The sequence below is a fragment of the Monodelphis domestica genome, chromosome 4 (genome assembly GCF_027887165.1).
Source record: "Monodelphis domestica isolate mMonDom1 chromosome 4, mMonDom1.pri, whole genome shotgun sequence".
Lineage (NCBI taxonomy): Eukaryota > Metazoa > Chordata > Mammalia > Didelphimorphia > Didelphidae > Monodelphis > Monodelphis domestica.
Window position 1 is genome coordinate 131,793,034 of NC_077230.1, and position 16,519 is coordinate 131,809,552.

A 16,519-nucleotide genomic window follows, 5' to 3' on the forward strand; every position below is an offset into this window, starting at 1 on the left:
AAATAGCAGGAATACAGAAAACTGCCACTTCACAATAATTCAAAAGCTACAATCCTTCTGACACACAGCAAATTTTCCACAGCAAATTGCAGGCATTTTTCACGTTACATGACAAATTTCTTGGATATCTACTGGTGCAGTTGGAGTTGAGGACAGAGAAGGGTTGGTCCCTAACACTCCCCTTGGCCTTGGCCTCAGAAACCTGGCCAACTTGCTGGTGCTGATTGGAGTGTTGTTGTTTTGTTTTGTTTTTTTAATTTTTTATCTTTCTAGACATTTAACATGTATAAAACTGTGCTGCCATTTTTATTATATTCTTACATTTGTTTCTGTCACTGACAGTTTTTAGCATTGCACCCCTAACTCCATTTCCCCACAAGTCTTTGCATGGTTTTGCTTAGCACAGTTCTATTTGGGAACACATATGTCCTGTTATGACAGAACTGTCTCTAGTTTGAGAGCAAATCAGTGAGGAAAGTTTGCAGTAGTAAGAAATCCCTGGCATCCCCTCTCTTCTGACCAATTGACTGATCCCTGTGGCATTCCATACAAAAGTTCAAAACAATCAAGGATTTCATTAGGTCAAGTAAATGCTATAGTTTGGTTATGGGACATCCCAACCCTAATCTAGAGCAACCAAATAAATTTCTCTGCATTGGCCATTTTCTTATCTAAGAATGTCATCCACCCTTCTCTCTTTTGAATTATTTGTCACCCCTTCCCTTTTTGAATTCTCTTTCTTTTGAATGCATTTCTTGGTTCCCTAGAATCTCTCTAAACATGCCTATAGTACCATATAGCTGATTTATTATTGTCTACCCATTATATAATGCATGCACACAAATGGATGCTTTCAGATGTTTGAAAGTCTACTGGGCATAAGAAAAATTATATTTCTTTTCTTTGGTCCTAAAGAGCCAACTATAGATGTAGACAGGCAGATTTTGACTTAGTATGAGGAAAAAAAAAACTTCATTTATTAATGCAGTCCAAACATAGAATGGACTACACCTCAGAAAATAGAGAGTTCTCTGTCTCAGGTGGATAACTGTATGTCAAGGGTGTTATAGAGGATAGTCATGGTGCAGGATGGATTAGATTGGTTTCCTTTGCCACTTGAGATTCTTCAATGAAATAAATGTTTGCATGGTTGTGTCATCATGAATATAAACATATTCATGCATAAAAACTTTTGCTATCCCCAGAGAGGCATTCCTACATGGGAAGGCAGGAAGAGGGGAGTTCTCTTGGACCTTGATCTCCTAATCTATAGAATGTGATTGAACTAAATGGACTAAGATTCTTCTCAGCTTTCATATTCTGAGACCATGATTCCTTCCCTCAAGGAATTTGGACTTTAGTAGAAAAGATTAATGTAGAAGAGACAACATAAAACAATATGGCCAGCCATGTGTAATGGAATGCTAAACAATGTCATACAGACTATCAGTTCTATAGGAATTCAGAAGACTGTGAGATCAGTGAAGATTCAAGCAGCTTTTGTTGAATGAATGAAGTAGGCTTAAAAAGAAAAAGTAGCATTTGTATAAGCAGAGGAAAGGAAAGATAGAGTGTTCTTTACCCAGGAAACAATGCAAATAAGACACATTCATGAGATTGTGAACCCAAACTGAACTCCAGCCACTAGACATTGCTCTTCCCAGTACTGGTTCCCAGTAGCTGGTCTGAGCACCAGTCTCATGTCATGCTTAGAAATTACTGTGAAAAGCACGGAAGATAAGTTCATGTGATTTGGATCACTTCCAGTAACATAGGGTAGGAAGCAGGTGGTCTAACCAGATGTTCAGGAGCTACTCTTTTGTTTTTCTAAGAGCAGTTAAAGGTAACTCAAATGCTGATTGTTACAAAAAGCCCCAGTTCCAGGAAAACAGCCTCTGTCCTACATGGCTGTGGCTGCTAGGGAAAAAATAGTCTGAGTGTTCAGAAGGTATAGAGAAGAGACTGGATATACCCTGGGGGGAAGGGGAGGAGGAGGAGAGAGTGAGAGACAGAGACAGAGTCAGAGAGAGACAGAGAGCGCACATGCATTAGCATATGAGAGTGTAAGTTCCCGTGTGTTTATGTACATAACAAGCAGTGGAAAAGCAAGGATTCTAGTGCAAGTTCAATATGCATGGGCCCTAGGTATAACTCTCCCTAACACGCTACATGTCTTGAGTGAAGTAATTTAACCTCTCAGAGCTCCAGTTACCTCATCTATAAAGTTGGAGGGATGATTCAGATGCTCTGTTAAAGTCCTTAGGAAGATACATGAAATAATAAATGCAAGGAGTTCTTTAACAAGATATTATAGATTGGCGGGAGGTTGGATGGTGGAGGAAGAGGTCCTTTCTTTTCTGAGTTATCTAATTGACAGATCATCTCATTTCCCCAAGAGTTCTTTGCAGAAATTTATCAAAGCATTTACTGCTTATTATCATTGTCCTTGTGAACTTTTCTGTATCATATGTCTAACACTAAGGTTTTAAACTGCTTTGTAATCATCTTTATTAGTGAGATTATCACTTGTCTTGGTTGCATAATTATTGTCCACTGACATCATTGGACAGGAGTGTGTGCTCTTGAAAGCCAGCCAACGTAATACTGGGAGCAGCGTGCACCTGATAATGAGGTCCCCATCCCAGAACTTTTCTTTTAATGCTGTGTTCAGATTCCAAGCCTTGGAACCAGGTGGTGGGTGACACCGGGAAATAGTGAGGTCGTTCCAGGACTTCAACAACCAAATTACTTTGAATGGTGTCCAAGATAAACCTGTGTAATAAAAAATCTCATGCTGAGTCAGAATGTGTTATAGATAATGAGACCCCAGTGAAGTAGGTTGAATCAAGTTTGAGAAAATGGCTGTTTCTTAGGGCACCACTAGTTAGATTTAAATTTAAATTATCTAAACCTTGAACTGATTCTAGCTATTGACTTTATCTACTAGGTCCCATCCTCTAGGCTCCTTATTGAAGCATCTCTTTTCAGCTACTTCCTCCCTCAAAGAAGGGATCATTTACTCCTTTTGAATTCACTGGTGGGGTCTACATCTTTGCCAGCAGACTCCATCTATTTTGGACAAACTGAAGGCAAATGCAGTAATATGCCATAGCAGGAAATGCACTGAACTCAAGCCAGAAAACTTGAGTTCAATTCCACCTCTACTACAAATCTATAACTTTAACTTTCCTAGAGCTTGGCTTCTTTATCTATAAAATTAAATGGTAAGTCTAGACAAATCTCTTAAGGTCCCATGTGGAAGCTCATCCTTCCCTGAAGTCTTTCCTTCCCTTGTCAGTAGGGAGAGGACCAGGTTGGAGAGACAGACTCAGGAAGTTTTTCAGAGTTACCAAAACATAACTATCCTCCTACATCCCTTCTGGGTAACTCTCAAAGTTGGGCAAGGCTTTTTAGGTATTCTTTTTCCATCATAACCAATCACAAAGAGGAAAAAGTCCAAGCCCAGAAGTTAGTAAGGATCCACTGTAGTTTGCATCATCCACAGAATGTCAGACATTCTTTTTCCTTTTAGGAAATTAGTAAATTCCATTCTTCCTGTCTGATCCCCTCATGACAGGTGACCTTTATTCCTCCTGGCCTTCTGAGGCTGAAAGGGTTAGGAGTTCAAAAGAAATCACACACCTCCTGTGTGCCTCTTGCTTGCAACTCTGGACAACTGCAACTTGGAGATAAGAGACTGGAATGTCCTTCTGAGAAATGTTCCCATGTCGCTTAATTAACACCTGCTGACTGAGCTATAGTTTTTTGGCTTAGTTGAGGATTCCAGGGAGAGAGCATGCAAAGTCTTTAACTCTTATAAGCAGTTGGAGTTTCCAGTGTGATGGAGCAGGAGACGGTTTTGCCATCATTGAAGAGATGTTAGCTCAGGTAACATAGGAACATAGCCTCCATTTGAGGGTAAGGGTGGAAAAACCACAAATGCTTGCTATACCTAAGCAGGAATTGAGGATTACACCAGGTTCTTACCCAAGCCTTGTCCCATAGAACATTACCAGATAGATGTAGGCACAAGACAAGCAATGCACATGATATAGGGTTAGAAACAGCCTGGGCCAGTGATTTCACTTAAATTGTCAGGTGAGAAAACACCTCCATGGGCAGATTGGCACCTTCTCTGGAACTGATAGCCTTTTGGTGATCTAGAACACTGAAAAGTCAAGAGACTTCTGCTAGATCCAGGAGTGTGCTGGAGCCAGCTCAAAGCAACTGTTATATTTTCAGTGTGAGGATTTACACCTGGGAAATCACCAAATGCTACAAATCAAGGCTTGGTTTATTGTTTTGTTGATTGTCTAGACTCTATTGAGTGTTAATAATGAAAAGTAAACTAAAAAGTGTGTCCTGAATACTTTTGGAGGGACACCCTGTTGTTACACATTTACTGACCCACTTCTCAACCAGGCTCACAGCTATCATGGGAAAGAATTGGGACTTCTTGGCTCCCAAACCAGGGTTTCTATCTACCACACCATAATACTTTTATCATAATCCATGTATGTATATGTGTGAATGTATATAAATGGTTTATTAGGACAGCTAGGTGGCACAGTGGATAGAGCACTGGACCTGGAGTCAGGAAGACCTGAGTTCCAGTCTGGTCTCAGCTATGTAAAACTGGGCAAGTCTTTTAACCCTTTTGCCTCAGTTTCCTCATCTGTAAAATGATGTGGTAAAGGAAATGGCAAACAATTCCAGCATCTGCCAAGAAAAACCCAAGTGGAGTCATGGAAGAGTCACACATGATTGAAATGACTGAACATCAACAAAAATATTTCTTAACTGCCTAGTACGTGTCAACCACATCCAGTCAGGAGAGTGTTCAGAGCTGGAGGGAAGGCTACAAAAGTTATATAAAAAATGATCCATTCTCTCAAGGAGTTTATAGGTTACTGAGAAGATAAGACCTGCATACACTCATGTGGAGACACCCAGATGGGATTAATGTATACTATCTTAAGTTCACTCACAAGTTATAAAATAAAGAGCTACATGAAGTATAAGGAAGTAAAACTTGGGAATCAGAGAAGGCTTCTTGGAAGAGGTAGCATTTTGAATTGGACATTAGGGGATAGACAGGAATTCAAGAGGTCTGAAGCAAGAGGGAGGATATTCTAGGTTTCAGAAATAGTTTGAGCAAAGACTTGGAAGGGAGTGATAGAGTAAATAGTTGCAGGGCAGATGTCATCCTATCACATTTGTGGTTAAACCAGAATTATACTTGCCTCTTAATTTCAAATTAATGAAATATTATATTTCATATGTTCAGTAGAAGAATATGTATCTTTTGTTACTTTCTAGGATGTTTCACTGTGCCCTCTGGTGGCTGGGGAAGTAAAAATATACCCTTAATATGAAGTATTTCTTATTGTGAATTTCGTAATATCCAACATAAGGCTATCAATTGGAAACTGATGGTGATGATAAAAATGTTGAGTCAATAGTCAACGTTTTAGTTAGGTTTTGTTGACTTTGATCTTAGACAAGCTCTGACTAGGTCACTCTCCAAGCTTGCTCTCAACTAGGAGCATGATAGACAGACAATAGAATTCAGAGTTTTAAGTACCTTGGAGATCATCTAGTCCAGCCTACTCCTTCCACAAATGAAAAAACTGACATCCAAAGAGGTTAAGCCACACAGGTCATAAGCAGCAGACCTGGTATTTGAGCCTGGGTTATCTGACTTCATACTAAAAACTTCTTTGACTTCACCAATAGTCCATCAAGGAAATCCAATTTCAGGTAACTGTTTTGTTTCTAGGATACCAGTGGCAAACAAGCTTCAACCTTGATCTAAATTCCATGTCTCTGTCCTTTCCTTTATAGGTATGAGGTGATATGCCACACCACAGAACTGGCCAATGACATCCTGGTGCCCTCATATGATGACAAGAAAAAACACTGTGTGTTTCAAGGTGATCTTTTGCTGTTCAGCTGTGCAGGAGCCCACCCCAAGCACAAGAGGATATGCCCTTGCAGGGACTATATCAAGGGCCAAGTCGCTCTCTGTCAAGACTGCCTATAGCAGCAAAAGTCCCAGACCCCAACTGATTTGACTGAGGAGGAACATAGCTGGGGGGCAGGGAGGGCTAGAGCAGCCCAAGGACTGGCCTGACTGCCAGAACTCTTTGGTGTCTTAGTTTAGATGTTGGTTTTGCTACGGGTGGAGTTAAAACAACAAAATGGAGCTCTAAACGGCAACAAAATAGAGACAGTGCAGTTGACTGACTTCCTCATGGTCAGGAATTTTTTTTAAAAAAATCTTCAGTGAGCAACTGTGGTGAGGCTTTTCCAAAACCATTCAGCTGCTCTTGGGTAAAAAAAAAAGAATGAAGTTCCATACTTCATTTAAAAAAAATGTTAAGACCATCACGAAGAATCTTGTGTGGGAAAAATTCCTAAATTCATTAACTTATTTATTTGTGGGAGGGTTAGGGAGGGTTAGGGAAGAAGGGAATGAATAATGCATTTTTTTTCCTTCTACTGTCCATCTTCTAGTTTCACTAAATAGCATTCCAATCTAGTTTGGGATGGAAGAGGAAGGGAAAGAAGTGCCAAGAATTTGATGTACAGCTGTAGTCAGGGAAACAGATTGAGTGGAGCTGGAGCACTGAGTAGGTTCCCAAAGAACTACAAATCATTGAGCAGACAAAAGTCTTTGCTATTTAAAACCAAATGGTACACACTCCAAGGCATCATTCAGTTTACCTGGATATATCCTTAGCAAAGGTGAGAGACAGGGCTCAGGCAACTGAAAAAAGGATAAGTTTGTCATTAGGAATAGCAGAGCTTGGGAAATGCCCCTATGGGCCTCAAGTCTAAACCCATCAGGCAGTACAATTTTACTAGAAAAAGATCTCTCTTCCCCTTCAACTCCAGCAATCTATCTAAACAATGCAAGGAGTCCATGTTGTATGAATATTTATTTTTGCTTGCCAGTTTGTTCTATTTTCCCTTCACCTAAAGGTTACCAGATGGAATGAGAGATGAGAAGAAAAACAGAAAGGATCAGGCTGAGTAACCCACCGGAAGACTTAGAGACCTACTAGCCTCTTACTCTGAGGGAAATAGTTGATATGAAATCATATGGGCAGGAATGATGTCATAACTTTATGAAAGAATAGGCTTACTCCTTCCTGACCAGAGCACATCCTGAAGATCTCAGGATGGGTGACATTTTTCCTGACGGTCTAGTATTACAGAGGTCAGGGAGGGAAGAGACAGGACAGGCTTCTTTAGAAGGATAAATGGCTGTAAATTATTCCATTTGAATCTTCACTTTTGAGGGTCCTCAAAGGGCAACATTTGGTTTTGGTTTTTTGGTACAAAAAGAGGTCTTTGTGGATCCTTGTTGAAAAGCCAAGAAGAAAGTGTGAATGGATAGAACACAGATAACTTTGCCTGTAGGCATTCAGAAGGGCTTCACCTCCTTTAGCCCTAGGGCTCCCCTCATCCAGTAATTCAGACTGCCCAGACCTATATCTCACTGTTGGCTTTTTGATTGGCTAATCAACTTCCTAAAAAGTCATCAAATTTTCTGAAAGTGGAGTCAGACATGGATGGGAAGATGATCTGTTGTTCTCTCCTTATCTGGATGAAATTAATGGTCCCACAAAGTTCTGTAGATTTCCAGATGGCCAGCTGACAGGTTCTTGGCATTGTCTAAAACCAAGGCAAGAAGGTTGCTATTAAATGTGTATCTCTTGATAGAAAAATGAAAGAATCCAAACTTATACTGTCAATCAAAGGAAAATGGCCCCTGGGAATATCTCTTATCAGATGTTCCTTCCCTGTTTTTCATTTCCCATTGAATGGGAATATAGGCATTTGAAGCAAGAAAGTGGCTTTTTCTTTATGACTAGTTCAGTTAGAAGAAACAGATAGGACTATCCTTGCCAATCAGATCTGAGAAATACTCAGGTCACCCTGGGAGTACTTGGCTTCTGTACAGATGTGGTCTGTAGAATTGGGAGAGACAAGAAAGGGAAGAACCCTTGCTAATGAGCCTCTGTGCCTACAAAGTTCGATTTCTCTCTGCTTTGGTGATCCCATTCCTTTTCCTAAATTATACCTAACAATGACCTCAGCTCTGCCTGGGCTGCCAAAGACCCAGAGTTTAAAGTGAGTTTGGATCGACTTCTTCACTCTCCCTCCCCCACACAGCCTAACCCCACCAGCCCTGGTCATGCACGGGCGGTGATGTCTCAAGTTTAGTCCTGAGAGATCCCCATCATGGGCACTTGGTGCAGGGGGGTATCAAATAAGTAGCCCGTTATTTGGGACCCAAGATTTGCCTTAGGCTGCTGCTTCTCCTCCAAGCCTTGTGGTGAGGGGTGTGCCAAGTTCAAGAGGCATCTTGTTTAAACCCCTTGACAGCAAGGGCACAGACACGGGGACACCCCTGCACCCGTCATCTGTCTACACTGGGGACAGGGAGTTGGGACCTGCTGCCTGCATTGCATGGAGAGTCCAAAAGAGGCCAGCTCTTTCCCCCAACCCCATTGACAAGCTGACACTGCCATCTTGTGTGCATTGTGTTGTAGAGGCCAGGGAGCCATCAGTGCTCTCTGCGGCCAGCAGAGGGAGTCCCCGACTTTTCAGCTCTGGCCAGGAGACAAAGCCTGGCTTGCCCAGCGCTCTGCTAGTTTCCCCGGTGCTGGAAGCCAGGGCCATTGGAAATTGACCGGGGGCGGGGGGGGGGGGGGGGGGGGTCTCTCTGCGTGCTTCCTCTGCAGGGCCCCTTCCTGGGGTCAGAGATGAATCTGGTCACTAGGAAAGCGCTGCAGCAACAAAGGCTGTTTTCTCCAACACATTCTGCCTGTCAGATAGCCAGCCCAAGAAAAGCCACCGCCGCTTTGGAAATCCGGAGATCCAGTAGTTCCAGTTCCTTGATTTCTGATCCCCAAGCACACACTGGAGACAGACCTAGGAGATTTCTGGCCTCATCTGTTGGTCACCCCGCAGGGTGTGTTCATGAAGGACCCTGCTCTTAGAGTCTGAAGAGGCCCCGTATTAGAGGCATTTTGGGAAAGTCATCTCAATGTCTCTGTAAAATTGGCATTACAATACTTGAACTACCTACCTCACAGGGTTGTTGTGAGGACTGGCTGTGGCTGTTACAGTCAATCTGGTGGCTGCCCAGGGCATTTTTCTCCCACCTTGGCCATAAAATTTGGATCTTGTCCTTCACTAAGACCAAAGATCCAAAGGCACAACTGTAATCCGCTGAGTTTCAAGAGCAATTGTATCTGGTCATCTGGCTGTTGAAGGAGATGGATGACAACTTTAGATTATGCCTCCCTCCCGCCTCCTTCTGGTCAGCTCTTTGGGTGGGAGATTCAGCTGGGCTCTGATCACACAGACCCCTCGTCCTTTTTGGGCAGGGAGTTTTCAGATGCCTGCCTGGTAACTTTAGCCAAATGAAGGCCTCGATGGAATCCTAAGCAAATTTGTAGTCATTGACAGTGTGTAGGGGGGTGGGGGGTGGAGGGATGCAATCCCCTAAGCATAACCAATGTTATCCTAAGCTGTAAGCATAGCTCTCCTAGACTTTCCTTTCTGTTTTTGTACCGTTTTGTTCCAAGTGACTTCTGGTTTTTTCCATTGTGATCCTAAGATCTTAGAAAATTTAAGAGAGAAATTAACATAATTTATTAAAGACAGTTAACAGAAAAAGTTTACCTTTGAAAGGTAAAGTGGAGAAATAGACACTGTTTTTAAATGCCAATAAAAACCTCATTTATTTCATATATGCAACTTGATTTGCACATCTAGGAAGAGGCTTTCTGCATTGTTACTTAGGTTTTTTTGTTGTTGCTGCTGCCCATAACTTGTTTCTTTCTCGAACATGGCCTCGTGCTTAGAAACATCAGATTCTGTTTCATAGGCAATATTTATTGTTTAAATCGTGTGCCTTTTCATTTTCCTTTGGGGTTTTATGTTGGAAGCCAGGGGCTGTTTGAAGGAGTATAACAGAACCCCAGTTCTGCCACATGGGTCTACCTTGTTCTAAATGTAGATGTGTGTAGCATGTGTTCTCCAAAATGCCCTTTCGGTCCCCATGAATGAACAAAGCAGGAAAAAGTAACATGTGGGAAAAAGTGATAATCAGCTTTCCTTTGCAAAAGTCTACTCTATGGCTTCCCTCTGTCCCATCACGAGAGCCCTGAATGAGAAAGTGAGATTTACCCCTAATTCTTAGCCTCATGCTAGGAGGACATAGAAGGGGCACTCACCCAGCCCTTCAGAGATCATGGAATGGCCCTTATAAAATGACCACCATGAGTGGATTGGCATTAAAAGAAGAACCACAGATCTACTGAGATTTTTGAAATTTGTCTCTAGGATATTACGTTGTTGGCAACATAAAGAGAAAAAGGAGAATGTCATGGGGGGGGGGGGGGACTGTTTTTCAAGTATTTGAAGGACCTAAGGGGGGATTGATTGATTTTTTTTTTTAAACTGTAAGTGAAGATTTTATCAATACTTCATTGAGTCCCAGATCAAGTTTAGGAGAATAGTTAAGAGTTAAAGGTCTAACTGAAAATTTTGTGTTGTGTTACAATTATAGGCTCTTTAGAGAAGACCAACTCGAACTATTCTCCCAGGGACTGCTATTTCCAAAGGCCTGGCTGGTTTTCCTCAACATTTTACCCTCTCTCATAGTAATAGGTTGTATCTAAACCTGGGAGAGAAACTCTCTTGCTTTCCCCATGGATAAAGGGGATCGTTTTATTGAAAAGTTCTCAACTATTAGAAAATAGTTTATTTTGTTAACGACAGGCTCCATTGTGTATTTTTCTTTCCTAAGCCTGGATTATTTTATTTATTAATTAAAAGCATATTTAAGTTCATTTAACATAACCTTCTTCAAGTCCCATCCATCCTTAGATGACTATAAAGCAGCTTCATTGGAAGAGACAGGCAAATGGGAATAGATTCACATGTAATTTAAGAAGAGAGCAATTTCCCATACCTAAAATAAACTGACTTTGATTCTTGTTGACACCAAGGGAAATGGAAAACCAAGTTTTTCATGGACAAAAGGCTATGCTCTCTCTGTGGCTCATTCCAAAAGGCTTTATACAGGACCAAGTGTTTCCTTAACATTGCAGACCCTGCCACAATGTTAAAAAGAGTAAAGGCAAATGCACTCCATGTATGTTGATCTGAAAGTGTCTAAATGAAGATACAATTCTTAACTGACCCAGGAGGGGTTACCCATCTAGACTGCCCGAAGCACCTGACCATGCTAATCTAAATTCTAACTCATGAGTTCCCCATACTTTGTGACCTGAAACAGGTTGGCTTACTTGAAATATGTTGCATATTCGCCCTAAAGGAAATGAAGTATTAGGGGATGGGTCTCTCTTACTCACAACTGGTTTTTACCACACATATCCTCATCCACAAGTACCTTTATACAAGTTTTTAAATTTAATTTTTAGTGTCCTCTGTCTTGTTGAAGTTATATCAAATGAAAAGCACCTTTTCAATGTTGTTTTATTTTTGCCCCTCTGAATTTCAAATAAATGAGATTTAACTATATTTCAGATATTCAATGTAGAGATGAACTCTTTCTCCCTGCTGGTTGGGGGGAATCCATAAGTACCCAGTGTGAGCAGTCATGTTATCACCATAATTGGATTCTAGGTTGTTCAGTCATCTCATTATCTTTGCACCAAACATAAAAGGAATGAAGTCTCGTAGGCAGTCACTCCAGTTCCAAGGAGACTGAATTCTAAAAAGTACTCCCCAGATTTTGAGCAAACTTAATATTGGATGTGTATAGTTCCCAAAGAGGCCAAGAGTTGGACAAGGCTATTAACGTTCTTTTAAAATGAAATCAGTTGTTATGGAAATATCGGTTAATTTTTTTTTTCTCCCTGGTTTCTAGACTTTTCCTTACCTGACACATCTGCCTGCTAAGCCCCTTGGTGGAACATCAATTGGCTTAAAAAGCTGTTCCTGTTCTGTGCCCCACCCCATACAACTGTAATTATAAGATATAAAAACACTTAAGCTAGTCACATGTTATAAAAACCTTTTGACTGCATTTTGACCAAGTGGACATTTTCGTACTCTTCTCCCCCTTTTGTGGATCCAAATAAAGGAAGATGGAATGTACTGCATTATCTCCCACCTCCGTCCCAGTTACTTGAACTTGTGCAGTTGGGGGAATAGCCCTCTATCCATTGGATGGGGAGTTATGGGCAAGCGAACAATCTCTAGAAACCAAAAGGGGAGGCACATTTTTTAGAAGGATTTCAGGAAATTAATAACTAGCATTGCCAACTTTACCTTTGTAAATGGTGCTTTTAGAGGAACGGGAGAAAAGAAAAAGCCAAGGAAGCCAAAAACGGCATGGGAAGAGGCTTGCAACTGAGGCGTAATGAGGGGGGGCCTCAGGCTAAGGGAGGGAGTCTAGCTAGGTGACATTCTGCCATCCATCTCTATGTACCTCAGAACCAACTGATTATCAGTCATAAGTAGCAAACTACAGGACAGCTGGAATCCATGAAATTTTTATTTTGTTTTTATACAGTCTGTCCAGGGATTCAGAGCAATGTGTTGGTGAACGGTAAATCTGATGCCAAAGGATGTAACGTCCATTCTGTCCTAGTTTGAATTCATAACCTTGATACTTTTAAGCTTAGTTTAAATATGCAGGCTGGTGTGTTCCACTATACTCTTCAAGCAGCTCACCGCTCACCAAATACTGGTTACAACTATTTCCTGGTGTTCAGTTCCTGAGGTTTAATAGTCCGGGATTCTCAAAATAAGGTGTAAATGTCTGAATGTACTTTGCTGGCATAGAAAGCGATGCTTGTTTTTCACTGTTGTAGAGAAAACTTAGGGAGAACTTTATTTTTCAATAAACTTTTTTCTTGTGTGACTTGTGGGACTCATTTTTGGTTTGGAGGGGAGATCCAGAATGCATGTACAGCACTCCCTTGAATTCTGTCTGGTTGCTCAAAATACAGCCCATTGAAAGTAGTCGCTGATGGCATGACCAGAGAGAGTAGTTCAAGAGGAAGTGGGGCCAACCACAAGTTTAATGATTTCAAATACTTATTTAGGGATCTCTTTACTAGTCCCCATGCCAACTTCAGTCTCTGTGTCCCTAATTCTCTCTTCATGTGCATCTCTAAATGGGAGCAAGGGAAACTAGCTGCATCTTAGGATTTGAATCCTATATCATAATACTTTGATCAAATCCAGCTAGTAAAATAGCCTAAGAAAGACCAAACTCCCACCCTCACCCCTCCCCACACACTTTCATTTAAGCATTTAGCTGCTCTGCACAGCTATTTTAAAAAATCCAACAAGCCTGGTATCTAAGGAGAGCTGGTGTATTCTCCTTTGGGACTGGTGTATTTTCCCACTGTGACTAAAGGGAGTAAAAGGCCACGCTGTCATTCTTTTCCTTCCCCTCTAAAATGTAAATACTTATTTCTATTGCCTACCTCTCTAGGTTGAGGAAAGTAGCTGTGTGAAGAATAAAAGCTCTCCTTTGTATCCTGCTTTAATAAAGATCAGAGTCTGATCCTTAGGCTCCTGAGGGTCTTCAGGCCTCTTGGAGCTCAGTTCTAAAACTTTCTTGCCTCAGATTTGCTTTAGAGGTAGTATAGAAAAAGCTGGAAGAATCCTAAGAGTGGTCCGTGGAGGTTGGAGTTTCCTTTGAAGGTATCCTTTTAAGATTCTCAGGCCAGGGGGCAGCTGGGTTGCTCAGTGGATTGAGTGCTGGTCCTAGAGATGTGAGGTCCTGGGTTCATTTCTGGCCTCAGACACTTCCCAGCTGTGTGACCCTGGGCAAGTCACTTAACCCCCATTACCCAGCCCTCACTGCTCCTCTGCCTTGGAACCAACACAGAGTCTTGTGTGAGTCACTCAACTTCCTAATTTATGAAATCAGGTAGAGAGGTAATATGGTATATTACATAGAGGTCTAGCCATGAATCTATATCTTTCTGACTCTTAACAGATGCAGGCTGTGTGACCTCAGGCAAGTCATAATCTTTTTGTCTAAAAGCTACAAATCAGCTGCTGAATTTCATTTGGGGAGATTGATTCACATCACCCCAAAATGAGGGAAATTCTTATGCTTCCTCCCTCCCTCCCGGGGTTGTATTGAGATAAAGGCTTTGTAAACCTGAAAGCTCAACATGAATTCTACATTCCATTTTTGAATAGCCATAATTGTTAGAAAGTTCTTCCTTACATATTAAGCCAAAATCCGCCCCCCTGGATAATTCCACATTGGTTTTTCTGAGGCCAAGGAGAATGGGGTCTAATCTGTGCTTGACATGACAATCTTTGAAGTATCTGCAGACATCTATCATTTCTCTCATCCTCCCACCTCTTTTTACCTCTAAACCAATAATCCCAATTCTTTAAAGTCTCCCAGATCCTTCTCTATTCTTGTTCTCCTCTGTTCATAACTAGTTAACTAAAATTTCTCTTACAACCAAATGTACGATCCTAGTCATGGGCAGGCTACAGTGAGACAACACTCAGGTGTCTGTCTGTTAAGGCAGCCCAAAGTTATTTGTTTGGCTGACTGCTACGACACGCTGGTTGAGTGCATGCCCCGCATTTGGAATCAGAAGACCTTGCTGTAAATGCCGCCCCTGCTGATGTTAACTGAGGTTGCGACCTCTTCACTCTGAAATTAAGATGTTGCCTTGATCATCTATGCAATGGACTAAAGAGAGAATCCCAGAGTTGGAAAAGACCTCAGCAACCATTTAGTTAACCCTAAAAATAGCTGCCCTCTCCATCTCATCGAACCTTCCCTGCTCCCTAATCCCTTTAAGTATTTGACCAAAAACTTACTACAAGAGGCAATGAGGTTGCCCAATGAATAGAGTACTAGACCAAAGCAGTGTAGAGTAATAGTCAGAAAGACCCGAGTTCAAATATGGCCTCAGATAATTACTACGTATGGGACCTTGGGTTCCCTCAATTATAAAATGGGAGCAATAATAGCTCACAGTTTTGCTTTGATGATCAAATGAAATAATATAGTGCCGGGTACACAATAGGCACTAAATTAATGCTTGTTCCCTAGCACCATACACCTATCTCCTCCTCATCAATAATTTAGGACCCCAGAGTGTTTGAAACTAAAGGATTACATACAGTAGGAACTATTTATTTTCTTCAAACTCTACAATCACTGTCTGGAAGGCAGCATGATGTAGTAGATAAGAGGGCTAGATTTGGTATTAGGAAGCCCTAGATTCAAGTTCTACTTCAAGACCTATGGTACATTTTACCTCTGTGACTGTGGGCAAATCATAATGGCTCTGCCTCTAAGCAGCTCTAAAAGCTGCAAAGGTGTCTCTGATCTCCATTAGTGGATGGAGCTTTTATATAGCAACGAAATCACAGACCAAGCAGACTGAAGAAAGCACCATCCCAGGGAAATGCCAGCCTCACACTTACAGAGTGAAACATACTTTAAAATATCTCCCCGTGCCATATAAAATAGATTTTTTATTGATCATACACCATCACTTTGGAGAAGCAACAGTGTTAGAGGTACAGAATGCCTTGTGTTGAATGAACATTTTTACAGAAGTCTAATCTAACAAATCACACAAACTGAAAACATCCTGTTCTTTAGAGAAGAGTGGACCATCACGGACACACCATCATATCCCATTTACCATTCTTAACAGGGCATATAGATATATGCATATAGATAATGTGTATATATATAATTTTTATTTTATTTTTTACAAATAAAAGACTTCAGTTTTTACTTCTCAAAAAAAGGATCCATTTTAATAGTTACTTTCAAGTTCCAAAGGTCACTGAAAAGGGGCGTGTGCTTGGTTGGTCCATGCAAAGCTCATACAGGTGTCACTAAATGCTTTAAAAATAGTGGCTTCTTTTAAACTAACTGGTTAAGATTTAAGATTAGTAAAACAGTATGAAACCAATTAAATACATTGTTAGAAATTAGGAGAGGGCCATTCTCAGATGTCTCTGGAGGGATATAGCTATGGGTCCCCTTCCTCCCATTGAGTGGAATCAGAGTTCCCAATGTCTCATGTAAAACTCTTTCAAAATGGGCCTTGATTACTAAGTAGAGATCTCCTACTCATGAGATTTTCCCTCTAGAGAACAAAAATGTGTCCTCTAGTTAGGGCTGGCAAATGAAGACCTCATCTCCCTCTCCTATGCATGGTTTGCTGATGCATATTAATGGGGAAAGGGAGCCTGTGGTACTGAGGGATGAGCAGTGTCCAGACTTCTCTGTTTTGATGGATCTACTTCCCATCAGAACAAACTTTACAAAAGAAAATTCCCCCAAAAGAAATTGGATGTTCAATTAAATAATGGTGGCACCATCTGCCTGTACTTCAGAGAGTCCTCATGCTACTTCATTCGAACATTTCATAATGGCGGGTCTGCCTCACTCGAGGCACCATGTCGATGAGTAATCTGAAAAATAAAATCAAAACAAGGTCACTTCAATACCAGGCCATCCATC

At 41.2% G+C, this 16,519-nt stretch overlaps 2 protein-coding genes across 10 annotated transcripts in view; one reads left to right on the forward strand and one right to left on the reverse strand.

Annotated features, from left to right (window-relative positions):
* Nucleotides 1-12,913, forward strand: part of MGAT5 (alpha-1,6-mannosylglycoprotein 6-beta-N-acetylglucosaminyltransferase) — a 410,898-nt gene extending 397,985 nt beyond the window's left edge. For all 9 annotated transcript variants that reach the window (XM_016433598.2, XM_016433592.2, XM_016433591.2 and 6 more), the window contains one exon: nucleotides 5,845-12,913. In XM_016433598.2, coding sequence (XP_016289084.1) covers nucleotides 5,845-6,043 — 199 coding nt within the window. In that variant the 3' untranslated portion in view covers nucleotides 6,044-12,913. The remainder of the gene's footprint in view (nucleotides 1-5,844) is intronic.
* A 2,583-nt stretch (nucleotides 12,914-15,496) lies between these two features.
* Nucleotides 15,497-16,519, reverse strand: part of TMEM163 (transmembrane protein 163) — a 264,900-nt gene continuing 263,877 nt past the window's right edge. The window contains exon 8 of the mRNA XM_001369698.4: nucleotides 15,497-16,470. Coding sequence (XP_001369735.1) covers nucleotides 16,410-16,470 — 61 coding nt within the window. The 3' untranslated portion in view covers nucleotides 15,497-16,409. The remainder of the gene's footprint in view (nucleotides 16,471-16,519) is intronic.